Source organism: Purpureocillium takamizusanense, chromosome 8 (genome assembly GCF_022605165.1).
Source record: "Purpureocillium takamizusanense chromosome 8, complete sequence".
Lineage (NCBI taxonomy): Eukaryota > Fungi > Ascomycota > Sordariomycetes > Hypocreales > Ophiocordycipitaceae > Purpureocillium > Purpureocillium takamizusanense.
The window spans coordinates 1,490,110-1,517,692 of record NC_063075.1 but is presented as its reverse complement, the minus strand read 5'-3'; the positions used below and the strand labels follow the sequence as shown (position 1 = coordinate 1,517,692).

Genomic DNA, 27,583 nt, shown 5'->3' with positions numbered 1-27,583 from the left:
CCACTTCATGTCACCTTCACCCACATGCCGTCCAGAAACTGCGGTCTGAAAATCGCCTCGATTCACGCCAGACAAGGTTCGGGACCGGGTGCAGCCGTACATTCGACCCCAAGCCATCCATCCAAATGAGTCAATCGTAGGGACCGCGGAGACAGGCGCGCCCCCGTGTCTAGAGACGCCTCCGACCGGACTTATTAATAAGAAGAAAACCAGGGCACCGATGGCCCTTGGGCTGACGAGGGGAAGGAGTATCCAATTATTGACTCCAAAACTATGAACACAACACCATCGACGAATCTGGGGAGCCTCCCGGATCACGTCTTGCTCGGCGTCGTCGAGCAGCTCGACACGGCCCGCGATGTGTCCCACCTCGCCGCGTCGTGCCGCGCCACCCAAGCCGCCATGCGCCGGGAAGGCTGGAGATCCTGGGCGCTGACGCGGTTTCCCTCATATCGACTGCCTGCGGAGGCGGCGGCGGACTGGCGGGCCGTCGTCGACCGGTTGACGTACCTGGACCGATGCTGGGAACGGCGCGGCCTGAGCTTCTGCTACTTCCGCGAGAACCGGGGGGATCAGCAGGGCAGAGGTGGCCAGCAGAACCTGAGGAGGCGGTACGGAGGTGGACAGTCGGTGCCGTTTGCATCCGTACTGGATGTCTGTCTGACGTCGTCGTCGTCGGGCTCGCGGCAGCAGGACGAGCTGCTGGCGTGCGGGACCGGAGAAGACCTGCAGGTTCGATGGCGGACGCTGGGCGACAAGTCGCGAGACACCTGGAGGTCGCTCGCGGGCAAGGACGCGGGATACTCTGAGGGGACGGGCGACGTCACGGCAGTGTCCACCATCGAGAGGGGCGCAAAGGCAGAGCTCGCCGTGGGCAGGGCAAACGGCGACGTTCAACTGCTCTCCGCTGCCTTTGACGACTCCTTTGGCCAGCCGACGAGGATGCTGCTCCCCGTGGACGACAAGGAGCTCAACCTGGGACGCTCGATGGGCCAGCGCGCCGTCATGTGGACCGAATGGCAGCCCGAGTCGAAGATCCTGGCGAGTTGCCGGAGCACCCTCCTGACTCTATACAACCTATCTTCCACCGACGTCTCGGAGAAGGAGCTGAAGCCAATGCTGTACTACGACGTGTCGCAGGATGCCGCCGCCGACAGCCGAGGCTATGCCTCCATGGTGCACTGCGTCAAGTTCCTGAGCAGCGACACCGTCGCGTGCGGCGTCAGCTGGAGCAGCGAGCCGCTACAATGGGGTAAGATCCGGCCGACCGGCATCGAGCTCTCCCCGCCGCCGAAGCGTGCCCGTTTCGACGGGTGCAAGTCGGCCGTCCCCTCGCGGGCGACGAAACATACCGTGTGGGCCATCGAACCCGTCGGGACCACGGGGAACCTGCTGCTGAGTGCCTGGCGTGACGGAAGCTATAGGTGGGTGTGCCCCCCCCTTTCCCTTCCCGCCCTGATGACAGAATTCGAGACAATCAGACAACATACATAGAGCTGATATATAATTGGGCTTAGGCTTCTGGATATGCGCACGCCTTCGGACCATGACGCCGCATACCGTGACACCTTTCAGCCCTACAACCCGAGTAGCGCGCTGCTCGCCTACGGCATGCAGCGCTTCGTTGCCGCGGCGGCCATGGAGCCCGTTGTGCGCATATTCGACTTTCGGTTCCCGAAGCCTTACTATCACTCGGACGCGCTGCCCTGTTTCGGCCAGCGTCCTTATCCTCGGCCGTGGAGAGGAGCCCATGGCTATCAGGAGCCCGCGGTCGACGGCTCGGAGCCAACGTCATCTCGTCGTTGTGACGACGATGCGGGGACTCGCTGCATATGGCATGAAACGTCTAGGAACCCCTACTGGCGGCCGGACGCGACGCTCTACTACACCAAGAATAAGCGCGAGGAGGCCTGTTCGCTGGCCAAAACGTCGGATCTTGCGGACAGCTTCTACATTGGCACCCGCGGGGCCTTCATCGAGGCACAGCTCTCGCTCGCCGAGGACGCACGCGGCGAGGAAGCAGACACGCACGCGGCGCCCAAGGGCTGGACGGCGGAGCTCTCGAAGGGGGAGTCGCTCGTCATCGGGGAGACGTGCATAAGCCTCTGCGAAGGCGAGGGCTGGCAGACAGCCCGGCCGATGCCGACGGTGCGCTTGAGACGGCACGCAAACCAGCCAGAAGGGCCCCAGGCCGGGAGTCGGCTAGACGGGCGGTGGCTGTCAAAGTCGGAACCTCGAGAAGTCGAATTGGTGTAGTTGATGACGGGGCATGAATGTAACACGACGACGATGGGAACGACTGGCCTAGACTACACTAGATGCTCGATATTAGGGAGGGCTGGGTTATGAGTTTGCTCCCGATGGTGGCAAACGGTTTAGATGAAAAGAGAACACCGTCAATCTATAGACTTTATTGTAGAATTTATACACGCATACATGGCTCTGTAAAATGGGAGTAGTCTAAAGCTTGGAGTCAGGCTTGATAAGTGAAAGGCGCTCCTTGATCGCGCTCTCGGCCTCGCGCTCAATGCGGTTAACCAGGACGTCGCACGTCGGGATGTCGTGGATGAGGCCGATGACCTGGCCCGTGGTCCACACCTAGAAGCACGGAACCTGTCAGCGCGAGGAAGGGGAGAAGACCATCTGTGGTGCTTGCTTGCTTGCTTGCTTGCTTGCTGAGAAAGAGAGAGGGTGGAGGGGAGGGGGTGGTCCAACGTACACCATGCTCGGGGTCGCCGTTGACAAAGACCTCCTTGCCTCGCTTGCCGCTGACGAGGGGCGCGACCTCGTTGAACTCGCCCGTGGTGCTCTCGCGCTCAATCCTGAGGGCCTCGAGGGCGACCTTGTTCTTGTAGAGGCGGCTGGTGTTGCGCCAGCGGCGCAGCAGGAGGGTCGTGTCCGTCTCCTGGGCGCGGACAATCTCCTCCTTGATGCGCTGGTGGACGGGGGCCTCGACGGTGCACATGAAGCGGGTGCCCATGTTGATGCCGCAGGCGCCGAGGACGAGGGCGGCGGCGAGCCCCCAGCCGTCGGCGAAGCCGCCCGAGGCGATGAAGGGCACCTTGAGCTGCTGGCGGGCGCGGCTGAGGAGGATGAAGTTTGTGATGTCGCTCTCGCCGACGTGGCCCGCGCACTCGAAGCCGTCGATGCTGAGGAAGTCGACGCCGAGCTTGACGGCGCTCTCGGCGTGGCGGATGGTGGTGCACTTGTGCAGGACGGTGATGCCCGCCTTCTTGAGCTGGGCGATGACGGGGCCGGGCGAGTTGCCGGCCGTCTCCACGACGCGCACGCCCTCGTCGATGACGGCCTGCGCGTAGGCGCCGTAGTCGGGCGGCACCATGGCCGGCAGCAGCGTGATGTTGACGGCGAAGGGGTTGGGCGTCAGGGTCCGGCACCGTCGGATCTCGTCGCGCAGCGCCGCCGGCGTGGGGAAGATGAGCGCCGTGATGATGCCCAGCCCGCCGGCGTTGGACACGGCCGACGCGAGGTCCGCGGTGCCGACGTGCATCATGCCGCCCTGGACGACGGGCACTGCAGCCGGTGTGGTGAGTCAGAAGAGGAACCAGAGAAAGACTGAGCAAAGGAACGAGATTCACAAAGACGAGGACGACGAGGACGAGGACGACGGGCCCGGGACAAGAAGAAAGGGGAGGATTGTTCAAGCCATCACACACACACCCACGCACCTCGGATGCCCAGCCGCCGGGTCAGTTCAGTCGCAATCGTCATGATTACGGGCGGTGTCTGCTGTGTGTTACAGCGTGAACTGTCGACGTGGTGCGCGTTGCGCTGTCGCGAGGCGGTGATGGATGATGCGAACGACGGCGGGTCGTTTTGGCTTGTGACAATAGCGCCTCGTGCGATATGCCGGTAGGAGTACTAGCAGAGCCGACGCGTGCGTAGCAGAGGCAACGTCTAAATCGTATATATGCAAAGTGCGTGTGCGAGGATGGCTCTTCCCCTCTTGCGAAAGTAGATTAGCAGTAATGAAAATGATGCTTTTGAGCTTTCTTTCTTTCTTTGAGATTGAAAAGGAGACACGGGGGTCACGCTTTCGCGAACCACCCACACACCCCACGATACGGCTTGACAGGACGGGACCCGGCAGACTTGGGGGAAGCCGAGGTCCAGGACTCCATGCACACAGTACCGGTAGCGGAACACCCCCCGCCGCCCTGGGCTGCCCCGCAAGACTGCCCGAGGTCACGTCCAGCCAACCGTCCCCTGCTGGGCTGGGCCTGGGGGCGCTGGGCGCAGAGGAACCACAGCTGGAGGCGTCCAGGGCTCCAGTGACTGCCAGGCGGGGGGGCCACTCCCCGCACCGCCCCTCCCCAGGGCTGCTTGCTCTCTCACATGGGACGGACGACGGGATCGGCACGCAAAGTACCGACGCCCGCCGCAGCTGCTGGCGTCGGTACCTTCCTTGCCCAGCCACGGGAGCAACTCTGTGCACATCACCGGGATTTCGCCAAAGTCCGGACCCGCCGAATCAGGACGTCAATGCCGACAGCGCTTTCAGCAACCCCCAGACAGTGCTTCCCTTGACTCGTGCATCGGCACGACCGTCTGCGGCTCGTTGATGTTTTAGTACCCAAACAATCCCGCTTTTGTTCCATCTCAATCCCGACGGCGGGCCGCAGCAACTTGCCAATCCGACTTGCAGCTTTTGCCGAGCACGTACGAAGTATGTACGAATACTGTACAGTATACGGGCAGCGACAGATATGCCGTCGTCGTCGTAGTCGCAAGCCTGGCTCATCATGCATCATTCAGTACCTTGGGTCCCAACGACATCGGCCGGGCCTCTTGCCTGCCCTTCTCTATATACATATATGCGAATGCCGTCGCCCGTGTTCCCTCATCCGCGGTACGACAGAGCACCGCCCGAGTCTGTCAAACCAGTCAGGCCACCCCCCCGTCTGACGCAATCCTGCCCATGGAACTTCTCCCCGGCGGCTTGTCAACCAAGTCCGCGTATCCATCCAGGCTCGCGCCCATGACCTTGACCAGATCGAAAACGTGTGTTCCCTTGAACGTCTCCGCCCAGAGCCGCACTACGGCACTCGCCAACTGTCGCAGCTTGGCGCTGTCGTTGCTTGCCATGTCGACTTGGCCCCCACTCGCGCCCGGCCCCGACAACGATGGATCTATCGGCACCGCGAACTCGGTTTCATCCAGCATTCGTCTGACCGTCTCCAGGAGGCTCCTCTCCTCTGGCGATACTGCTGGGTCCGAGGGCGTTATGGCGGCGAGTGTGAGCAGCCACTTCGCGAGCAGTAAAGCGCACTCAAAGTTGCAAACTAATCCCACGTAAGCAAGCACTTCGAGCCAAATATCACAATAGTGGTTGGGGGGCGACGCACGCGAATGCTGTATGCTCCACTCGGTCGACTTTGCCCTCGCCACGTAGTTCACCCCCGCCTTGACAAGCATTGACAAGGCATGCACAGCCTGAAATACAGCCCGATGTAGCCGCACACTGCGCAACAGCATCGGTGTTGTGCTCAGGGCAGACGAAATGAGCATCGAGTCCCTCGTCTCCAGCGATCGGCTTGGCGGGATGTCAGTGTTTAATCTGATATACGCCAGCCGCAGCAGTGCCGTAGCATTGAATGTTAGTGAGCCGCCCGTCAGTGAGTCTGCGCTCATGTAGTGGCCCGACTCGGCCGCCTTCAACTGATGCCGATGCTCAAAGCTCGTCTGCCATACCCTCAAAGCCTGCGTCACCTCGTCAACGTCTTCTGATTTTATTGTTCGTTGTGCATCGTAAGGCGAGCCGGCCGACAGACATGTCTGTTTCAGAAGATAAACATGCTGGATCAGAGCGTGGATCAAAACGTAATGGCCCAGTGCCGAGAGGTTCGGTGGCAGACCCTGGCTTGCCCGGCCAAACAAACGCGAAAACGCATCGTGAACGGTGATCTCGGCCATGGGCATTGTCTGCCGCATTTCTTGCCACTGCCAGGGCGACTCGGCACGCCATAGCTGCGAGCGCAGAGGCAGATAGAGGTTCAGTTCGGACGTGAGAAGTTGCGGCGGCATGTCGTACGCGGTGCTGCAGAGGTTGAAGAAGCAATAAGCGATGAGTTTGGTCCGGTTGGCACCCTCGAGCCGTATCCACGCGTCCCAGTCACTAAGCACAGCCTGGCTGGTCTCCACGCTCAGGCCCTCCTCGCGGATCAAGAATGCCAGCGTGCTCTGGAGGGACAGGGCATCTTGGAGAATGGTCTTGGCGCCCCAAAGGCCCACGGCGAAGAGGAGGAGAACTGCTTGGATAGTCTCGAGTCGAGCCTGTGGCGTATTTGGGGAGCTTTTGCTACCTGTCAACGACTATTACTTGGAAACGACCGAGAAGAGAACGTACTATGGCTCGCGATGTGTATCCTGGGTTGTTGGTCTTTCGGACTGTGCAGAGGCAAACGAGTGGCGGTAACTGATGCTTGGTGACGGTCGTGTCGAGTGTGGACTGTATGACGATGCAGTTGGCAGCAGAGCATGCACCTCGGAGCTGTGTCGCCGTCGGATCTGCTCCGTGGCTACGGCTTTGGCGGCGTACCACAGGGCGTATCCGCGGTTGAACTCGAACCGGTACTGGGCGCCGACAGCCAAAATCGCGAGCAACAGCTCTGGTGCCAGCTCCGGCGGCGTCAATGATGGTAAGTGAAGAAAAGGAAGGTGCTCGTGGAATCCGCTAATGTAGCCTTCGAGGAATCGGGTTAGGGTATGCCGGGATGGGAAAACGAAGTCGCTCGGTAACACGCTAGAATACTCGTCGATTCGGTTCTTGATGACGTTATGGTCAACAGCAGAGATGCGGAAAGAAGGTGCCCTTGCCGGGTCGTCGTGCGTTCTGGTACCAGACTCCCCAACATCTCGTAGATCTGGAGCGAGTGAGCCAAACCGAGAGGGAAACTGAGACGGAGGCCTGGAATTTCCTCTCTGGTGCATCTGCGTCGGTGCGCGAGACCACATGGCCATTTGATGGTCCGGCTCGAAATGAGGGGGTAAGAGGTGCGGTGCAGAAGAAAAGTCATCCAGGAACAGGTTATAGTCGTCATACGACGGCTGAGGCGGCTGCGTCTGTGGGGTGAAACCAGTCGGCAGCACGTGTTGTTGTTGGTCATCTCGCGGCCTCTCCACGAAGCTTCCAATAGTTTCCCCGAAGCCTTTCATCGGAACATGTCCAGTGTGATGCTGACCCATCTCACCCATCATGGCAGGCATCGAGACCTCTGTGGCCAGTGCTGCATCTGACAACACGTCGAGATTACAGGCAGCCGACCGGGGCGTACCACGGGGGTCGTTTGGGTTCGGTCCCGGCGCCCCATTTTGGCTAGGCGGCCCGTGATGATAATGCTGTTGTTGGACTGTCGATGTTTGATGCTGCGGTGGCGGGGGCAACGGTCGTGCAGACGACGCTTGATGCAAGCCGCCACTTTCCGTATCAACATTGCCATCCGATAAAGACGGTTTGTGGTTGGACGCCCCTGAAGATAGCTTCCTTGGGCGATTATTATTCTCCTTGGTGCCATCGTTGAGGTGGACGAGCTTTTCGTGCCTGACAAGAAGATCTCTGATGTCCATATAAGTAAGCTATCTCCACAGCAGCCCAGAGCAAAAACGACCAAGGAGGGTGGTGGGTGGACTCAGACGTTGCGAGTATGGATGAGTGAGGTTATAGGCTTTAGCTAAACGAGACTGGGTGGCGGAACATGAAGGAGGAGGAGCGTGGCTATATGGTGGAGGGAATGGGGACCGGCAGTGTGTGGCGGGAAGGAGAAGTGCCGCAGGGTATCATGTGCGGGCCGGGCAGACAAATACAATGCAACTCACCGACGTCCAAAGGTCTTGCCACATCGATCCCAACCGCAGGCGAACGGCTTTTCTTTTGTGTGGGTTCTTTCATGTCGTTGAACGTGCTCGACACGTCTATCGACCCGTAATGGTGCCCAAGTCAGTCAGGACGTAGACAGTAGCAGGGGATGGGAGAGGAAATTGTCACTGACCGGAAGCGCTTGTTGCAGTACTTGCAGGGCAATGTCTTTGGTTTCTGATCACGGCTCTGGCCAGGCTCGCCAACAAGAAGAGTCGCGGCGGTGGCATGAGGGGGCGAGCCCTCCAGAGAGTGGTGGATCGGGAGCATTACGAGCACCAAAACGTACCATGGGGAAACCAGCCCGCCTCAAACGCACCTTTCAGTGAGGTGGGGGACTGAGTCGGCCGTGCAAAGGTTTGCTGGAGGAGAAGGAACAGTTATGCGGGGACGTCCAGCGGCGTGAAGATGGATACTGAATGGGGCTGGAAAACCGGCTGGCTGACACCGGTAGGCCCTTTTTTACGCGCACTTCTGATGGCGGCGCAGCCTGCTCCTGGTATAGGCGCAGACCGAAACGAGCAAGAAGCAGCTCTCGCTAGCCAACGAAAGAGACGAGGCCCATCGACTGCACAGTCGGAAGGGGGTGGCCAGGGGTGTTGCGGAGGGCAATGCCAGTTCCGAACAGAGGCCAATGGCTGGGTGAGGGCGGAGGCAGAAGCGATTCTGCGCGCGCAGCGAGGCGGGCTCCCACAGCAGGAACCTTCTCAATCACGACGGATGAGGTAGGATTCAGAACGGACAAGGAAGCTGTGAGTCTGTTGGAGTGTCAATAGATACGTGGTCTTGCACGAGACAAGCCGTGAGGAGGGCGTCTCCAAGGAGGAGGCCTGCCTGCCGCGGCTCTTGGGTTGGGTTGGGTTGTACTGTCCAGTCGGAGCCAAGACTTTGGGCCACGGCCGAGAGCGGAGGAGAGCGGCGGCGGGGAGGAGGGATGAGCGGCCGAGGATAGGATCAACGGGGCAGAGCCGGCGGTCCTGAGACAGGAACTCCGCAGAGAGGCCACTTAAGCAGGCACCAGCATGGAGGTACCTGGAAGATGAGTGGGCAAGCCGCAGCCCGGTCGCAGGACAGCCTCGCCGACAAGAGACGAAGAGGGCGGATGGGATGTAGCGGACGAGAGGCGCAACAGACGGAGTAATCAGTCGCGAAACGGAAAGGCGTAAGGAGGACAAGGCGGCTTCTGTTTGGCTGCTTGAAACCGGACACTGGCGTGCGAGTGCCTCCCTACCTCATCACTCGAACATGAGTGAGCGAGCGAGTGTATGAGTGAGTGGGTGGAGTGGAGAGAGAGGACAGGCAGAATTACCTCGCGCCGCGCCTCTCCAAATCAAAAGAGGTCGTGCGTCCAGTGTCAGTGTGGGGGGATGCAGCGGATAACCCCCCCATGGGGTTAAAACCTGGGGTTAGGCTTGACTCCGCATTGGAGAAGGCGTGGTGGGTTGGCCGCCGCCGCCGCCCTGCTGCTAATTGCCTGGCCTGGCCTGGCCTGACCGACTTGGCGCCGCCATTGTTCCTTTCGAAAGGGGACGTCGCTTGGCCCTGGGCGCTTGGCCGTGCCGGGGCCCGCCGCTGCCATGTTTCCCCCGAGTTTCGTGCGGCCAGCCAGCCAGCCAGCCGGCCAGCCAGTCCTTGGGTCCCAGTTGTTGACGACGACATACTTTGTACGGGGGAGGCCGGAAGCCCGGGTGGCGTTGACGCTCGGCAGGCCAGCGTACGACACGACGACGCTGCGTTAGGGCCGTGATGACGTTGAGGGTTGGGGCCGTGCCGGGTCGCAGAGGGAAGGTCCGTGCTACCAAGGTACGAATACACTAATGGCGGGGACGGCGACCTGAGGTGAGGTAGATACCAAGGTAGCAATCACCACAAACTACCTACATAACTGGTACGGAGCAGATAGATGCACAAGCAGGTTGGAGAATCAAGGGGCAACAGGCGTCTGCCTCAGGCTGTTTGTTGGGTTTGCTCGCTCGCAGGCGGCCCGCGGCTGCCTTTCAAGGTTCTAGGTTGGTTGGATTATTAGTAGGTTGGCCGTGGATGCTCTTGCCCTTGTCCTTGCCCTAGTCCTTGCCCTTGCCCTTGGCCGCCCCGATCCTAGCCTCCCTCGCTCTTTCCGCTTCGGCAGCACGCACGCGTGCGCTCCATCCCCACTGTGTTCTGCAGGCTCTGCTGCCTGGGTTGTCGCTGGTTTCCATGTCATCTAGAGGTGGGTTGTCATTGCAGAGACGGGCAGGGCTGGCAGAGACGGGCAGACCGCGGAGGTTTCTGGTCGGACCCGTCACGAACAAGATACAGTATACAGGTACGAGATACATGAGGTACCTTACGTACACTGTATGTACATAGATTCCAGTTGTTCCTCGCAGCCTGCCGGGGCGGCCCCTGTCTCTCTCTCCCTCTCTCCCCCCCTCCCCCGGCGTCTGGGCAGGGTGAGGAGAAGCTCGGCGGGGCGCCACAGCTCACCAAGCCGCTGGAGCGAGCTCGAGCTTACTCTCACCTGCATTCAGCCCGCTGCACCTCATCGACTGCGAACCTGCGGTGAAGCTTGCTTGGTGCTACGTACTACTACGACTGCGCAACGACGCCCGTGTCGTCTCTGCGCGCGCCGGGCGGATTTTGTTTCCCCCCCTCTGATCCTCCGTGCTCCATCATCGCGCACGCGCGCTCACCAGGCACGTTGGATTGCCAAATTGGGCCGGCCTGGCTGCAAGAGATATAATTAGATGAAGCTACTAACTAACTTAGTCGCTGCAACCCATCCTCCCTCGCGCCGGTCCAAGAAACGAAACGATTTGGAAGTGTGCGCGACGCTACGCTGCCGACACCCAAGCGCACAACGCTACCCAAGAGCATGGCGGGCAAGGCGGGCAAGGCGACCATGGCCGGCCAGCGCATATAATGCGACGATGCATGACCAGGTCAGCACGGCCGACAAGGGAAACTGCGCGTGGCGGACCTTGGCGGCGGCGGCGGCGGCGGCGGCGGCGTCTGGCAACAAAGGCGACTCGGGTGATGATACCTGGCTCCCCCGCACATTGTGCCAGCCCTCTCCTCCGTCCGACCTGGCTCGATGCCAAGGGGCCGGGCGATCCGTCTTGGGTGGTGAACAGACGAGCAAGTCGGGGCGGCGGCCCGCCAGCGTCCGCATGCTCCCGAGGCACACAGCTTGAGGGCGACGACTTCTTGTGAGCGGCGAATCGCAGTTCGCCGCAAGGTCGGAGACCCCATACGCACCTCATCAGGCATGGCAGCTCCGGGAGGGGAGCAGCAATGCCAGTCCAGGCGCCAAGCACGGGAGAACCCTGCCCTGTCCTGCACCCCGCGTGTGCCCGACCTGCACACTTTCCATATACATAAAGGATCAAGATCTCGCGAGCACATGGGGCCGTGAATCGGAGCCCGAGGTCGGGTGTCATCGTTCATGCTTCCTACAAGGTCCTGCTGCACGTCGGGTCCGTCGCTCGTCCACCTACCTACCGCGCACCAATCTGAAACACGGTAAAGGCTTGTTTGCCCGTCGCCCTGGCGCCTGATCTCCGGAGCTCAGAGGACCGTGTCAGCGCATGACGACGTCGACGCCGGCCTCACCTTAGCCCCGTGGCCGCAATTACGGCAGTTGAGCCTGGCCATGACGACAGACTCCACGACGAGTCGTGCCAATCAGCAGCCAGCCATGGTGGTGGTGTCACATTCATACGAGATGGGGATTCCAAAATACGGCCGAGAGCTCCTGCCCTTTATCACCAAGGGTGGTTGGTCTACGGATACGCCCCTGCCAGTCTTCAAGGGCTCCCGGGGGTCCTTGTGCTCATCTCCAATGGACACTGACGTTGCTTCAGACGATTACGCCTTTGCCAGAAACATTCCAACCCCGTCCCAAACCCGTCACCATGGGCTGAGCAAGGCAGGGCAAGGCAAAGCAAGGCATTTGCTCAGATGACGGCTCGCCTATTGTTACCATCCCCACGACGACGAAAGGCGGAGATACGTAGCTCCCCCATCTGAACTCTGCGGGGATTACCCCTCCTCTGATCCGCCCCAAGTGTGTGCCACGATCCACGCCTAGAAGTTTATCATTGGGGCTTGTTGTGCCAATCCGTGCACCTTCTTTTGGTCCTTGTGTCATGTGTCACCAAGAAAAGATGCGTGACTCGTTTCACAAGCCGTGGCTGGCTTTCGTGGACGGAATCACCAAAGCTCATGTCCAGAGTTGGAGACGATGCCCGCCTGCGACCTCTTCGAGGTCCACAACGGTCCCGCTGAAGACAGCCCAGAGACAGACAGACCCCAAACGTCCCCGCAGGGCTCGGCTACTGGCCTTCTCACCCCAGGGACCCAGACGCCTGATGATGCTCTGCTTCCACAGATATACGTTAGTACATGGGTAACTACCTCCCCTCCCGCAAGCAAACCCCCCACCGAACCCCTGCCCAGTCGCCGAGAGCTGCACCATCCGCCGCCAGGGGTTCGTCCGGGGCCTTGACCAGACTTCGAGAGTCAACACTGAGTTGTTGGCCGTTCCTCACCACTCCTTCGCGGAGATTTGCGTATCCGCGACAACTACGACCGCGGACATTGCAAAGGTACCGGCCGAAAATGGTGCATATACGAATCACGCCGTGTTGTGAAGTACCACGCGACCGCGGAAAGCGACCAATGCTTCGCTACAGCTAGTCCTGAACCGTTGTCCTTGGACTTGAGCCCTGTTGCTCGTCTTTGAGGTTCTGTAAAAGTTTTAATTTTGTCCAAGCTCCGTGACACGGAACAGTTCGACCCGTCTGCGGTTGTTGAAGGATCCCGCTGAGCATTGAGCACCGAGCGCAGCTTGCCGTGCGAAAATCATGCATTTCTTTCCGAGCGAGACAGTCGGGTAGGCCACTGAGACTACAGCGATTCTTCACAAGGGGGATCCTGATGGAATCGACCCCTCAACCTAGCCCACCTTGTGAGTATCATCCGATGCTGAGAATGCCTGACGGGGGTTGTGGCCGTCGGTCAACTATCCCATGCCAACACCACGCTCGTGGGCATGCTCCTCAGGTCCGTGGCCAAAGCGGATCCGTCTTCTGCGGCATGAACGTCTCACGAAGCACCTATGAATAGCCGTTGTTGTATGGAGGGCAGGCGGTAAGGACACAAACCGCCGGGTAGGGCAGTCGACCTTCCAGACACAGTAAGTGATACCACCATCGCGAGCTGCACGCATATCAGATTCGCCTATCACAACTGCCAGATTGGAGATGATCACCTGGTCGTCCCATAACCGATGCGCAGCTAGACGCGGTCTACTCGTACACGTCGCCGACGATGCTTCTGAGCCGCATGATTGTAAAGTTGCCACGCATGCGGATGAGACCGCAACGCGTACAAGCTCGGGCCAGGCTGTTGGACCGATAACCTATCACATTGTGGTCACGCGATAGTGTTTCGGGCGTCGCAATGATGATTTCGTCCGCATAGCGTGTATATTCCGTAATGTACAATGGGAAACGCAGTTCATTGGGACATCTCTCTTCTTCGATGCTGGCAAGAGAACGACTGGTGGAAATCGCTTCCATTCGCAAGCCGCCCCTTTTACAATTTGGATCTCTCTCTCTCTCTAACCCTGAAGCGAATAACCGACGTCGCCGGCTTCCGATCCCAGCTTGACCAGTCGCTTGCGCATGGCCTCGGCGCGCTCACGCTCGGCGTCGCTGAGCTTGGAAAAGTCGACCTTGTCGACATAGGAGCCGATGCCGTGCTGGAGGACGTTGCGCGCGCGAAGCGTGCTGCCACCTGAGTGGCCCACCGAGCCGTGCAGGGTCATGCGGTCCTTGGTGTGGTCGTAGACGCCACGGTGCAGGATGTTGTTGTTGTAAAAGGCAATGTCGCCGGGCTCGAGCTTGACGATGAGCTGGTCGGGCAGGACCTTCTCGAAGGGGTCGGCGTTGCGCTCCGTCTCGGTGCGCGCGCGCTTGTGGGAGCCGGGCACGAGGACGAGGGAGTCGTCCTCCCACAGGGCAAAGTTGTACTGGGCGTGGAAGGCCGGGCGGCCCAGACGCTCCATCTCCTCCTCGGGGGTGGCCTCGGCGGGGATGTCGTCGCGGTGCCACCTCAGCTCGAAGTGGCCGTCGGGGCGGACGAGCATGTTGAAGAGCTCCATGACGAGGTGCTCGTCGTCGCACTGAAGCAGCTCGCGGACGATGCTGAGGACCTCGTCGGAGAAGTAGAGGCTGGTGTAGATGTCGTTGCCGGGCATGTCAGGGTTCATGAGGTGCTGGACGCCCCAGATGCCCTTTTCGGGGTTCCATTCCCAGGGCGGGAACTGCTTGCCGACGGTGCGGATGTGAGGCCACTGGCCGCTGCGGGCGAGCTTCTCGACCTTGAGGCTGGCCTCGCGCAGGGCCTCGAGCTTCTCCTGGCTGACGATGGACTTGACGACGACGAAGCCGTCGCGCTCCAGGTCGGCGAGGTACGAGTTGGCCTTTGCGGCGGGCATGTCGACGACGGGTAGTGCGTACTACGCTGCGCGTATCGTGGCGGTTGGGAAGGGCGGACGGGGGCAGGGGGGGTGTGAGAGAGAGGGGGGGGGGGGGGACACGGGCTTGGTCGAGGGGGGGGGGGATGGATGGTTGGGGGGGGTGATGATGAGGTTTCTGGTGATGGTTCGACGATATGGCGCGCGAGGGTGGACTGAATTATGGGATGGGTAAGGGTATCTTCTCGATTTGCTAAACGACGAGCCCCAGGGTCACGACCAGATGCGTCGCGGATGCCCGCTTCTTATTTATCGACGACGGCGGCGGCACCGTCCGTGGGCCGTGTCGTCACAGTCCCATCGGCAACGCGGTTCTCCATTCTTTTTTTTTCTTCCCTTTCTCCTTCCTACCTCTCCTCCTCCCTCCGTCACGTTTTCTTCTTACCCGACGGGAACCACTCCCGAGCGCGTGGGCTGAATTTTACTTACTAACGTACTACAGTAGTAGAATAGACAGGATTGCACCGGGAAGTAAGTCAGTAGTAACTAACTTAGCACTCAGTTGCTAGGTAGGCTCGCATCTCCTCCACACCTACAGTACATACCTATCCGCGCAAGGCAAGGCCCAGTGATGCCGATACGGGCTTCCTTCAGCGGCTTAGAGCCCCCCCCCCCTCCTCCCACTCCGCCTCAGCTCAGCGTCTGAGAGCGCGACGTTTCGCCTCTGGCCCTCTTTTTTTTTGGTGTTCCCCTCTCCCATTCTCCCATCCCCTCCCCCTCTTTCCCCGTACTTTTGGCTCATCATGTGTGAGTAGGTACGAATGGACACAGCTAAGCCGCGGCCACGAAACCCCGCGCACTCCACACTGGCGCGGCAGGGCTGGGCGTAACGTATCATTCAGATGATCCCGCCCTGGAGGGACATCTTTCTCTCCAACCACCACCATGGCACACACCAAGATAGAGTACCACAACCACCACCGCCGCCAAACGCGTACCAACCCGGGACGAGGAGGGCGGGTCAAACGAAAATTGACAAAAAGGGCACGAGGAGAATCCGCGTCCCAGGCTCCACCCGCAACCCGCGTGCTTCCGCTTTCACTACGTACGTATTTTGTACGAATTGCTCCTCTAACTCGTAGTAGGTACGAATCACGATTCTCGTGCGGGCACAGCGCGGGTCTCCACAAGGCGGCAAAACATCACGGGGCCCCGGCAACGAGCAAATCGCTGCATTTTCTCTTACGAGTCGTGACAGAGCACAAGGCACTCTCCCCTTCGGGTAATTTGTGTTGTTGCAGTCTGCCACTAGCTGCTGCGGCTGCTGCTACTACTACTACTACTACTACTACCTTTTACTAGTTATTTTCTACTACTTTCTTGTCTATGGTCCAGTAGCGGCGTCGTCGTCGTCGTCGGCCCAGCGGACGACGAAGCCCTTGACGGTCTTTTGCACGTCGAGGTCGCCCGGGTCGTTGTCGAAGAGGGGCTTCTCCAACTTCCTTTCCGAGACCTGCTCCACCGAGAGGCCCGCGTCCCGGGCCACGTCGAAGAAGCGCATGTCGAGGTCCTGCTTCCAGGGCCGGTACGACGTGAAGAAGACGTACGCGGCGCCATCTCTGGCCATGGTCTCCTTGATGGTCTTGACCAGCGCCCCGTGCTCCGAGTGCCGGAAGAGCAGGTCGGCGAGGACGAGCACGTCGAACCTCTGCTCCTCCTTGTGCCCCTCCTGCTCCTCTCCGGCTGCTGCTGCTGCTACTGCTACTGATGCAGCCTCCGATGCCGGGGGAACAGCACCAGTACCAGCACCAGTACCAGCACCAGCATCCTCGTCTGACGAGGCGTCGGCGGCGAGTCGGGCGAGCAGCGGCGCCGGGTCCGCCCCCCAGACGAACCCCATGGCGTGCACCCTCGCGGCGACGCTGCCCCGGGGCTCGACGGCGGCGTCGCACTCGTCAATGTTCTTCTGCATGTTGGCCACGAGGTCCGGGTCCGGGAAGTCGGTCATGACGACCCTGCGCGCGCCCAGGACGGCGGCCGCGAGCGAGGGCAGGCCGGCCGCGGCGCCGAGCTCCAGCACGGCCTTGCCGCGCACGCGCCCGGCCGGGTCGTCCTCGAGGTAGTCGGAGATGAACTTGGCCCCGTTCCAGAGGTGGTGGGCCTCGGTCGGGCTGTGGCCCACGAGGTGCAGCGTCACGGCCCGGCCGCTCTGCATGGTGAAGACTTGCTTCGTCGGCGGTGGCGAGGGCGGGTAGAAGTCGTCTGGGTCCTCCATAAGGGCCGCCGTGCCGTAGTCGTCCATGGCCGCCTTACCCTCTCTGTTGTCTGCGTGTGTGTATGTGTGTGTGTATGTGTGTGTGCGTGCGCACGCACTGTCCTCGACCAAGATCCTCCTGCAACGTCAACCCCCCGAGAAATCAACACCAGCAAAAAGTAGAGAAAGCTAATCAATCGCCTCTCGGCTGGCAACAAGAGCAACAACCCTGCTGCCTGCCCGCAATGATCGACCGGCTCTGGCTCCTGCGGAGCGGGAAAGGGGGGCGAACGGCAGCCTAGATCTGCATGCAACGGCGCCTTCAGGCAGGACAGCTGGCGCCCCTCGGAGCAGCGGCAAGCTGGAAGAGAGAGAGAGAAGGAGAGGCGTGCGCACAAGTCTAGCCCACCCCTCTCACCCCTTGTCTGATTTGGCTTGCTGGCGCAGGATGATGAAAGCCGTAGCCTGCTGCCCTTCCAGCGACAACGACGAACAAAGGGTTGTTGTTGTTGTTGTTGTTGTTGTTGCTGACCCTCCCGTTTCAGCCGTGGCGAGAGCCGGCGTTGCTTCGAGCTAGCGATGCAGTGAAAGGAGGCACCCCCCCCCGGGTGTATGATCTGACAAGATAATGCAATCCAAGCGAGCTGCCTTTGTTGATGATGATGATGATGCTGATGCTGATGCTGAGCCGCGTTGCCGGCCCGCCCATTTTTTTTTCCCCTCCCAGCGACAAGATTTTTGGGCGTCTTGCCTGCAATGAGAGAGACCCACCCCTAAGTTTACTGTATACTACTGTAAAGGCAGCGGGCTGAGCACAAGACGGCACGAGCAACAGCAGCAGCAGCAGCAACAACAAAACTTTCAAAGGAAGAAAAAAGCGTGTGGCGCTTGACTAGTAGCAGCGACATACTTTCCCCCGATGGACCCAGCTGCCGAAAGGGGGCGAGGTTCCTCCCATGACAGAATCCCACTGTGTGTGTGTCAACGACTTTTGGCCGGCCCTTTCACGATCCTTCGCCCCCTTCCCCAGCCGGCCGGCGGCCCGAGGATGCCCGCCCGCATTATCAGATGGTTCCATCGACGGACCCGGGGCGCTGGGGACGGTCGCCGTGATTGGGGCGGCTGGCCACCCGTTTTTCCACAAGCAACGTCGTGTCGTGTCGTGCCGTGCCGTCTCGTGTCGTGTCTTGCGTACCTACACTACGAAGTACGTATGTGTCATGCACGGACTTTTTGGACGGGGAGGGTCGTGGACGAAAATTAAAGTATCCTGCCCGGGCTGCGTGTGACATCGTCATCGTCCCATGCATGGTCTTGATACATTGTACAATATACGGGAGCGTGCCCGGGCCACGTTCCCCATCAGATATAGACTTGTCGCCAAAGGAGCGACACCACCCCCCGCTGCACACACCAGCAGTGACAGACACCACATGGCGCTCGCCACCCGCCTTTTATTACCCAAACCGCTGCTTCGCCAGCTCCCGCAGCATGCTCACCGTCCCGTCCTCCCTCTCCTGCCACGCCCTCCTCCGCGCCTCCATCTCCTCCCTGCGCGCCCGCTCCATCTCCTCCCGCCTGATCTGCCGCTCCGACTTGCGCTTCTGCTCCCGCTCCTTGGCCCGCTTGTACTCGTCGAGCGAGTCTCCGCCGCCCATGACCTCCTGCTCGTTCTCCGCGCCGCCGCCGCCGTCCGGGCTCTTGTCCCGGAACTGCCGCATCTTGTCGTTGACCTCGCGCCGCTTCTCCAGCCGCCGCTCCCGCGTGCCCGGCTCCGCCCGCGGCGCGAGGTCTTCGAGGCGCTCCTTTTGCAGCGCGCGGTCGGCCTTGCGCGCCGCCCGGAGCGACTCGCGGTCCGCGGCCCTCGACTCCTCGATCATTTCGTTGCGCAGCGAGAGGTCCTGCAGCGACGGCACCTGGGCGCCGGCCCGGCGTCGTGCGTCCGCCAGAGGCAATGTCGGCCCGTAGTCTTCACCGTCCTCGTCAGCATCGCCCGCGCTTCGCGTCCCTCTCGAATCGTCCCTGTAGTCGTCCATTTCCTCCGTAGGAATTCTCCGTTGAGCATGGGCTGCAGGCTCTTCCACCTCCGCAGAGGCGGGACCTCGCACCGGGCCAAGTGCCGCAATCCGCGTGAACATGTCGGGGTCGTACCACCCCTCCGCGAGCTCGCCCCTGTTCCACTTGCCCACGAAACTCTTCCACCGGCCCCTAAACTCGCGCTCGTCCATGTCCTCAGCCTCCTTTTGTTTCTGCACGGCGAGATAGTGCACGAACAGCGGCTCAAACGTCTGCAGGTCCGACTTCCCCAGCCGACGCGCCGAGAATGGGAGCTCCGCCTCTGCTGCGATATTGCCTGTGCCGCCGCCCCCCGTTCTTTCTTTCCGGTGATGATGGCGACGATGGTGACGGTGGTGTCGAGAGTCTCTGGCGTCCGTGTCCGGCGACGCGCTCCGTCTCCGCTCGTCTGCCGTCCTGCGTCTCTTGCGGTCGGGTGAGCGAGACCGCCTCCTTCCATGGTCCTCATCGGATCCATCCTTAAAGTGATGCGCTCGGCGGCTTTGGCCAGAGCCCTCGTCTCCCGAGTACGCCCTCCTCTCCGCCTGTGACCTCGGCATGGCGAGCGAGCGAGATGTTGGCACGCGCCAGATGCTCAAATGGAGTAAAGTGGTGTCCCCTTGGTGACAAAGTAGGTTAAAAGGAGAATGTCAAGAAGCAGTGCAGATGCAGTGCAGGCGCGTGCCGGTGGCTGGCCCGAGGTGAATATGAGTTGATGTCGCGTGGTGTAAAAGTTGAGTGAGAGAGAGAGAGCCTTACGAAGTACGTCGCGCGAAACAAGGTTATGCAGTGTCCCTCTGAGAGGCTCTGCGTGGCGCTCCCCGTGAAGGTCCACTTTTCCCGGTGCCGCCACCAATACGCCGGAGACGGCATTGTCTTCCATGTATTATTGTTGTAGTTACGCCTTGACACTGATAAGATCTGGCTGCTCTTTCAGAGTCTCTTGCATTCATTCGACCGTCAACTAAGCGTTCCTTTGAGGTTCACCGAGCGCTTCGAATAATCATATGCTCCCACGGTTCACGTCTCGCTTCACCTTGGCATCAACCCGTCAGCCTCTCACGCACGGCGAGATATGTCTCCTTGAGTGGGATTATTTCCGTCCATGTCATCTGCCGTAGGTGGCAAGTCATGTTGCTCGTCTACATCTACTGACCACTGCGCTGGGGTATCGTTCGGCACATGCGCCTTCAAGCCGTCGCCGCCCGACGCTGTCGCTGCTATGACCACCATATGCAATGGCATCTTGCCAGAAATCTTCCACTTCACCCGATCCAGGTCTAGATCTTGCTCGTTCACGCCCATGTGCACAATGAGTCAGTGACCAGCGTCCAGCGCATCACAGAGATGCATGTTCTCTCGTCTCCCCGGGACCGGGATTATTGTGGATCACGCATCCGATGCACTGGCAATCATCGCCGCACGGACAGCTGGAAGTTTCGCCGGCGCAAGCCTCCCCGAATGGGTACGATACGAAGAAGAAGTCGTGTGCTGAAAGCGTCTGTTCCTCGCTACCACCTGACGGTGCGTCTGATGGCGTTTGAGGTGCCGGAGGCGAGATTGTGCCGTCTGCTTGTGCCGTGACTGGCGTTGCAATTCCGTTGGAGGCCCGACTGCCCGAGCGCTCGTGGTGGCCGTTTGTATGGTTCACATGCCCGCCATGATGGGCCTGCATTTTTTGCCCATCATCCATCATAGTGTTCCACGCCGAGCGGACGTAGTTTTGCGTGGCCTCGTTGTAAGGATGCGCCGCACACCCTATGCACTGGCAAGAGTCGCCGCAGCTGCACTGGTGGGATGTCCACGACGCGCTGTTGGGCACGCTGGGGGGTTGAACAGCCCCAGCCGTGGGTAACGCGAGGCCGTTCGATGCCACGGACTGCCCCACGTTCATCGTAGCCATAAGTTGCCTCCATTGATCGGGCTGCAAGGGTTGAAGGAACGACCCAAACTGCGGCGGATAGTTGAATATCGTGGGCTGAGAGAAGTATGGGTACATGCTATTGGGCATGGCCATCAGAGGCTGGTACGCCTGCATCATAATGCCGTTGAATTGCGCTGGGTGGTTGAGTGGTGGCGAGGACAAGGATGAAGGTGGCGGCGATGCAGTCCTCGGAGCAGCTTGGGGTGCTGAGCAACAGCTCTTGGTCTTGGTGGTCTCCATGTCGTTCGCAGTCGATAGTTGAGACGCCATCTGCTGGGGTGCAGGCTCCGACTTGATGTCGTTCGCGCCACCGCCGCAGCATCCACCACCGTTTGTGGAAGTTCCGTTCGAAGTGGCCGGCCTGCTCATAGTCGCTCCTCCAACGTGGCCGTTAGGTGCCGAGTTGGAGGCAGCTGGGCCCACCATGGGCGACTGCATCGGATACTGAAATACGGGATACATGCCGTGATCAGAACTGAATGATCCCTCCACAGGGCTCAACCCCAAGCCAGCGTACATGGGTACCTCTGCTATCGGTGTCGTCTGGCCGTTGGATCCTGTCGCAGGACGTTGCATGCCAGCAGCATACGCGGACAAAATGTTAATTTGGCTTGCGTCCATCCTTTCTAGACCTGCAACGTCGATGGACTGCTTTCTGCTCGACGCGCCTCTTGAGCCCTGCTTCTGAACGCGGAAAGCCGCGCTCGCAGCTTTGGACGGGCTCGGTGGAGTGAGGTCGCGGCTGGTAACATCCTGGTCGCCTTTCACCTCGGCCGGCGCGGCGTCCGACGTCCCACAGCGACACTTTTGCTTCCGCGGGATGGCTGCCGTGACGGCAGCGCACGAGCAAGGGCGAGACGACGGGTGTGGACATGAGCTCAAGGGCCGGCCCGGTTTGCGAACAGGAACCATCAGCCGCTCGTTGGCGTGTGTGCATTTTGTAGACCGATGGCCACGGATGCAGGGCTCGCTGCAGCGGGTAGCGTCAGCTGTCTGTCTCACGGACGCACAAGCAGACAACGACGACGAAAGGGCCAGAAGCAGTCGTGTGTAGGCGCGGCAAACTCCCGGGGTAGCAAGGGTACTTACCAGGCCATCTTTTGCCCGTTGATGAGGGGCATCGTGACAGTGTTGCAAGCAAGAGCACAGCGCTTTCGGGAGGGCGGTAGGACCTAACAGACTACCGCGATTCGTCTAGACAACGGTACGACCGTCAGCCGCGAGCCGGGCTCGTATAGGCTTAGGCTTTGAATCGTAGACGCCGGCCCAATCGACCATGAAGGTGACGTCTCAAGGCCGCACCAGGCTCCCGCAGACGCGGCGCAAACTGGCTCGTTGAGTCTCGGTTCGGGACGCTCCGCGGGGATGGAGGAGGACGAGGGGCGGCGGCAGCGGCGGCGGGCAGATCGTCCCCAACTGTCGGCAGTGAAATGAAGCTGAGCTTGGTGAGACGCGGAAAGCTGGCCAACGCGCTGGAGAAATAAGGCACCGCAGGCCAACGAGCGCAAAGTCAGGTGATGTTGCAGAAGGACAAGAGGTCGGGGCCTGCGCCGCTGGCTGGTTGGTGATGTTGAACGGGGTGCCGGAAAGAGCACCGACGGGAGTGGAACGCTTTGGCCGGGTCACAGCGACGAACAAGCGGGCTGCCACAGTGGAGGGGAGGAGCCGGTGGTGGTGGTGGGATGGAGTCCGGTTTGGAGCCCAGACTTTGAATCCCATCCAAGTGGAAGTACGAAGTACGTTACTACTAAACTTACCTGGGCGCCCGAGTACCCGTGAGGGGAACCGCCGCGGGTGGGCAAGGCCAGCGCCGAGGAGTACCCGACCTTGATCTGGGCGGCCTTCCACATGGAAGGTCCCACTGCACTGTGCCCTGCTTGGGGCTTGGCCGCGATCCGCTTCAGTGGGCTGCTTGCTGCTGGGCTTCACTGGGAGGGGGGGCTTGTAGCTGCCGGCGGACAGGTGGTGCATCCAATGCTTCCAGGTTCAATGGATGGTCCACAGGGCCACCCGACCACACCCTCAGCGCCGCTGGAGCAAATGGAAATCGCTGAAAAGCCCACTAGCATACTCGAGGGGTAGGTGCTATCGGGAAACGTGCCGCAGACAACGGGCCCCACGTGCGGGGGGGTCTTGGAACCGCCCGCCCGTCCTGGGCGTTGAGGCGCCGCGGGTCCTTCAGCTGGTGGTGGCCACCTCACTGCAGCGCGGACGGCGTGCGGAAGCGTACCTACAAGGGAAAGCGGCGCGGCGGCAACGGCGACTCGCCGCCTCCCTTCAGCAACGGAGCGGCATTGAGCAACCCAAAGCCGAACCATGCTCCCACTTAGTTACTTCAGGTACTAATAACCCATACGGCTCACCTATACGACGAGAAAAGATAATGGAAGAGACGCGATGGCCGTGGATCAGAATCAACGGCCGGCCCGCCGCCCCCCAGCCCACCAACAAGTAAGTCCCCTTTCCGGCGGCAATACGACACTCTCTTCGCACGGCATTCTCATGCGCTGCGCTGCGCCTCCCTGGCCGCAGACAAAACCCCAGCGTGAGCCACCACCGCCGAGCGCCAGCCAGATCCATGCCCTTTCAACGTCGCGGACCGTAAACCGTACTCGGTACAGTCCGGAGCGCAAAGAGTCAGTCCAAGCGCACCAAAGTTTGAAACGGCCGCTGAAGCGACTTCTCCCGCCGCGGTCGCGCCCCATGTGGCACACCTACTTACTGTATTCACCGTACATATTTAGAATAGGTAGCCAAAGAAAAAGGTGGGAAAATGACCGAGCGTCTGACAGGCCGGCCATAGTCGGCGTCAACCACCAGAGAAAACCCCCCCCCCCCTTCCCCCGGCCTAGCCTGTCTAGGTGTCTGGGCATCATGGTGGTGGTGGTGGTAACGATAGTGGCTTCCTGCTTGTCGTCTGATTCTTTGTCGAAACAAACCTACTGATCTTCAAACACTACACTACCCCTCCCGGTTGGCACGAGGCTCCATGCGGAGAAAAGAAAAATGCAATGCCCTGGCCCAGAGCCAAACGCGCTCGTCATGGCCAGATTTTCGGTGCATTCGGCGCTGCAGAAAGAGAGTGGTGGTGGTGTGGTCCCCCTTTCCCTGGACCAATGCAGGCAGGCAGTCAGTCATTCATGCACGTCCGTCTTGGTCTTTGGTTCGCCCACGGAACATAGTCCGTTGTTGCTTCGCGGATTGTCATTCGTGCCTCGCAGAACAGCATGCAATAAATGTCGACATGCCTTTGTGCAGTCACAAGGCTGTGCGCGAATGGGGCTTTTTGTCTGTCCCTTGCATTCCATGTCTGAGCGACGACATGGCGCCCCGACAAAGGCGAGTGAGTGAGTGTCTCTCTCATCACGGCCGTGCTTACCAGGCTTCACGATGGGTATGAATTGAAAAAAAAAAAAAAAAAAAAAAAAAAAAAAAGGCCCGTCTTGGCTTGAACAGCATCCCGCCCCAGTTGTCCCCGATCCGTCGTCAATCATGCGGCCCCTCTCCCCCTTATCCATCCGTGACCGTGCGCGCCTCTTGGCTCAACTTGGAAAGCCCACCCAGCTGTCGACCGCGCTCTCGACGACGGGTCGCTTGGCCTTGTTGGTGGTGAGGAGCACCCTTCAAAGTGAGCAAGTTTCTATTGGCCCTCGCGACGACCCTGGGACACCCTCGCCTTCTCCCGGACATGCATCATTCTTTGTCAGGCACTGATCCATGGCATCCATGGCATCTCGTGCTTCGCACATACTGTACTGCTACAGCCAAAGTACTGTTCTTCTGCCCTTTTCTGCTGCCAGCGCGTGATGCTGGAGGTGGCTACACTTGCTAGGTAGGTACGTACATCCAGGCATGCCGCATCCCTGGCACGCTCGTCGTCGCGTTATTAGCCATTCATCGGAGTTGCAATTCGGGTCAGCATCCCGTCTCCCAATCAAAGGTCTCTCTCGGCCGCCTTGCAGTGTGTGCTTCTGATGTCCCGCCCGTTCTTGCCCATCGGAGCCGAACAAGGTCTACCATCCGTACACACATAGCATGGCAACATCTTGAAGTTCCATGACAGCAGCGGCGTGTTGTAGTTGCATCTCACTACCCACTGATGCTGCAGCTTTGATGGCACATCCGGCACGTCCCCGTTTCCGTCTTTCCAAGGACGGTCCTATGCACGTGGCACAACATATGTTGAGCCCCGTCGAGGGAGGCTGCCGTGTAGTTGTGCAACCTTGATCCCACCTCGGCCGCAATATAAATCCATTGGCTTAACGTCCACTGGTAATCATCACTCATATATTCCGTACAAGTTGTTTAACATGGTATCTCGCTCGGAACGCAACGTCGTCAAACGCCTTCATTGGATCCCCCCCCCCAAGAAAAGACCGCACTCCAGTACCGGCCATAGCACCTGCCCGTCGCCATCGCGCGACTTACAGCGAATCAGCAAACATGTCGACAGCGCGCATCCGCTTCCTGGGAGGTCCATTCCTTTCATCCTGGGAATCGGGTCGAATGGGATTGTCTGAACCGCCAGGTTGCCCATCCACGCCAGGGCTATCGTTCCGTCGTTTCGTATTTTCTTCTCTTTGTTCCTTTTCACCCGGCGGCCCATCCGAATCGTCTGGGCTTGTGGCCTTCATCGCGGTATCGCCGTCAGTGTCGGCATCCATGTCATCTTCATCGATGGGCTCGCCCTCCACATCATCGTCGTCGATTGGCTCTCCCTGGATGTCATCTTCCTCAACCGGAACGCCAGCAACATCTTCATCATCGACGGCCTCACCTTGGACGTCGGCTTCTTGGATTGGCACTCCTCCCACGTCACCCGCGTGGGTTTCATTGGACTGCGTGTTGCCCGCCGCCCCCGCCGCCGACAATCCCACCGCTTTCCACTTGCCCTTGTCCACCTCATCCTGAGGCTCGTTCTCGGGCTTCTGAAGAGAAGGTGGGTCCTCAAACATAGATGTGAAGTATGCCAGGGTCTTCGTCGGAAATACACTCCATCCCTCCCACAGGTTAAGTATCAGCTTGATGCTGCGTCTCCACTTCTCGGCTCGGAGACGGCCCCAACCTTGCTTCTCTGGTATTGACCCAAGGTGCTCAAAAACTTGACGCTCCTTGAGCGACTTTTCAAACAACCCCCGATATCGCCAAGTGTGGCGGTAGACCGTGGTGGCCGCCGTGGCGAGTATATCACTGACGATGTACAAGCCTACCAGGCTCGCAGCGCTGGTGTCAGCGGCTTCACTAGCAGACGCGTCTTCTGGCCCCACGGCGTCTGTAGGCGGTTTTGCGGCCGGGTCGTACTCCGGGTTGGCGGTCGTGAAGACGAAGGGCTTCGCTATGTTGGTCACGATCATGTCCACGATTTCTGCAGGGCCACGGTCGGCGTGGGAAAGCGCGAAAACAGAAACTCTGGCGACATCCCTTTTTCGGAGTTTAGAATGGCTCTCTGGGAGGCGGCTCAGGAGGAAAGCGAGCCTTGCCTGGTCCAGGGGGCTCAGGTAAGGTCGCTCGGCTTCAAGACTGCCACCATTGCCTGCATTGCCGGGTTCAAGATCGTCCTCCTCATCCGAAGAGTTGTAATCAGGATCCGAGGCGATCTCACGGAACTCGGAGACGTTTTCAAACGGCAGATGCTCAACGGCCTTCCATGTCAAATTCTCGTCGCAGACACGGACATGGGGTTCCTTTTGAGGACTAGGTTTGTACGCGGTGTTGAGTTGCCAAAGACGCCAGCGGTAGTATACACCCGCGGTGCTTTTCGAGTCCCACAGCCAAGACCATTTCTCGTCTCGCTGTATGTCCGGTCGTGACATGAGTCGGGCTTCATGCGCTGCGCCATGTTGAATGATACGCTCAACGACAGAATGGATCTGGCGAAACAGCTTTAGATCATCCGGGACCGTTACCGGGACGTAAAACTGGCCCAGTCTGTCCAAGCCAGTACCGGGTCGCGCGTACGACGAAGGAGGCGCGAAACCACGGTGGCGGCTCTGGTAGGTATTGTTTCCACGCGGGCCCAAATTTTGCTCTATGGCTTTGGCACCAAACGGTAGAGGCGCCGATGATGCGCCAGGCGATGCGCCGGCAGGGTTGAGGACGGCCGAAGATAGGTGCCGCTGAATCGACAGATAGTTGCCGGTGCCGAGGTATCGATTCTGGAGAGAACTAACAGCCGCATCCATTGCACTTCCCGGCGTGTCCCTCGCCAAGGTGATGACGGCATTTGCAAGTCTCTTCTGACCATGGCTGGGTCCAGACGTAGACTCGATCTTGACAGCTTCAATCTTCAAATCGGGCAGGAGAGCTCGAATGGCCGCCGGGGAAACACCTGCGGGCATGCTCATCATTCGGAGCTGGGGCTTCGCCACGGCCTTGAGTTCAGCTCTCTGCGCAGCGTCCCTCTGGACTTCGTCCTCGTCGCTGTCACTGTTGAAGGCGGATACTGACAGCCTGTTAGAATGCAGCTCTTGACTGCCAGCCGAGGAGCCGGTGACTCTCGGCGGGCGGGAGTAGTCGTTGAACGAACGCCGACTGTCGTATCCGGGGGCAGGTCCCAGGGTTCCCGGTCCGCTCTTCTTCATCGCCGACGCAGCAAAGTGCCGCCTGCCTGTGTTAAAGCCAACAGACGAGTCGCTGATGCGGGGTCGCGATGATTGCGACGGCATGGGGCGGCTTAGTCGGCCGCCATCGTCGTCATGGTCGAAGGACTTCACGAACTCTTTGTATACCGCCTCAGTCTCGGCTTGGTCGCGCTTCCGCTTCGCTTCGGCTTCGGCTCTCGATCTTTCGAAGGCGGATTGCTTGATGGGCTGTGCCAGCTTGGCCTCGGCATCAGGGAAAGCCGAGGGTGCCTTTCCGGAAGACATGTTGTTCGGATGACGTCGGTCTTCAGGTCATGCTCGAATATCCGGGTTCGGCGAGGTGAGCGCGCGGTGGTGAGGAGGCAACGCCGTTTGGTTTGAGGTGCAGAGTTGAAGGTAACAAACTTGGAGCTTCAGTGGGGTGTGTGGGTGGCAG

General features: G+C 60.0%; 8 protein-coding genes across 9 annotated transcripts; 1 reads left to right on the top strand and 7 right to left on the bottom strand.

The window, feature by feature from the left end:
• Nucleotides 1–20: 20 nt before the first annotated feature.
• Nucleotides 21–2,436, top strand: JDV02_008505 (uncharacterized protein). The gene is made up of 2 exons (XM_047990112.1): nt 21–1,424; nt 1,518–2,436. Exons 1-2 carry the CDS (start codon nt 274–276, stop codon nt 2,254–2,256), a joined length of 1,890 nt encoding a protein of 629 aa, XP_047846118.1. The 5' UTR covers nt 21–273; the 3' UTR covers nt 2,257–2,436.
• Nucleotides 2,393–4,097, bottom strand: JDV02_008504 (uncharacterized protein). Its single transcript, XM_047990111.1, has 3 exons — nt 3,687–4,097; nt 2,720–3,531; nt 2,393–2,598 (listed from the first exon to the last, which is right to left on the bottom strand). The coding sequence occupies exons 1-3, from the start codon at nt 3,727–3,729 to the stop codon at nt 2,461–2,463; spliced, it is 993 nt and encodes a 330-aa protein (XP_047846117.1). The 5' UTR covers nt 3,730–4,097; the 3' UTR covers nt 2,393–2,460.
• A 639-nt stretch (nt 4,098–4,736) lies between these two features.
• On the bottom strand, nt 4,737–9,363 carry JDV02_008503 (uncharacterized protein). 2 transcript variants are annotated; one of them, XM_047990110.1, is made up of 6 exons: nt 9,183–9,363; nt 8,007–9,100; nt 7,834–7,929; nt 6,365–7,573; nt 5,364–6,310; nt 4,737–5,300 (listed from the first exon to the last, which is right to left on the bottom strand). In XM_047990110.1, exons 2-6 carry the CDS (start codon nt 8,141–8,143, stop codon nt 4,903–4,905), a joined length of 2,787 nt encoding a protein of 928 aa, XP_047846116.1. In that variant the 5' UTR covers nt 8,144–9,100; nt 9,183–9,363; the 3' UTR covers nt 4,737–4,902. The 2 variants fall into 2 exon arrangements, with proteins under 2 accessions (XP_047846116.1, XP_047846115.1); XM_047990109.1 differs by lacking the exons at nt 7,834–7,929; nt 8,007–9,100; nt 9,183–9,363 and having other exon boundaries at nt 4,737–6,310; nt 6,365–7,732.
• A 3,450-nt stretch (nt 9,364–12,813) lies between these two features.
• EFM7_2 (Nicotinamide N-methyltransferase) lies at nt 12,814–14,471 on the bottom strand. Its single transcript, XM_047990108.1, has 2 exons — nt 13,125–14,471; nt 12,814–13,072 (listed from the first exon to the last, which is right to left on the bottom strand). The coding sequence occupies exon 1, from the start codon at nt 14,352–14,354 to the stop codon at nt 13,476–13,478; it is 879 nt and encodes a 292-aa protein (XP_047846114.1). The 5' UTR covers nt 14,355–14,471; the 3' UTR covers nt 12,814–13,072; nt 13,125–13,475.
• A 1,112-nt stretch (nt 14,472–15,583) lies between these two features.
• EFM7_1 (Nicotinamide N-methyltransferase) lies at nt 15,584–17,257 on the bottom strand. The gene has a single exon (XM_047990107.1). The coding sequence runs from the start codon at nt 16,633–16,635 to the stop codon at nt 15,718–15,720; it is 918 nt and encodes a 305-aa protein (XP_047846113.1). The 5' UTR covers nt 16,636–17,257; the 3' UTR covers nt 15,584–15,717.
• A 578-nt stretch (nt 17,258–17,835) lies between these two features.
• On the bottom strand, nt 17,836–19,397 carry JDV02_008500 (uncharacterized protein). The gene has a single exon (XM_047990106.1). It carries the CDS (start codon nt 19,200–19,202, stop codon nt 18,045–18,047), a length of 1,158 nt encoding a protein of 385 aa, XP_047846112.1. The 5' UTR covers nt 19,203–19,397; the 3' UTR covers nt 17,836–18,044.
• A 131-nt stretch (nt 19,398–19,528) lies between these two features.
• On the bottom strand, nt 19,529–22,225 carry JDV02_008499 (uncharacterized protein). The gene is made up of 2 exons (XM_047990105.1): nt 21,656–22,225; nt 19,529–21,536 (listed from the first exon to the last, which is right to left on the bottom strand). Exons 1-2 carry the CDS (start codon nt 21,685–21,687, stop codon nt 19,982–19,984), a joined length of 1,587 nt encoding a protein of 528 aa, XP_047846111.1. The 5' UTR covers nt 21,688–22,225; the 3' UTR covers nt 19,529–19,981.
• Nucleotides 22,226–24,990: 2,765 nt separating this feature from the next.
• On the bottom strand, nt 24,991–27,432 carry JDV02_008498 (uncharacterized protein; the record flags this gene model as incomplete). Its single annotated transcript, XM_047990104.1, has 1 exon — nt 24,991–27,432. The coding sequence occupies one exon, from the start codon at nt 27,430–27,432 to the stop codon at nt 24,991–24,993; it is 2,442 nt and encodes an 813-aa protein (XP_047846110.1).
• Nucleotides 27,433–27,583: the final 151 nt, after the last annotated feature.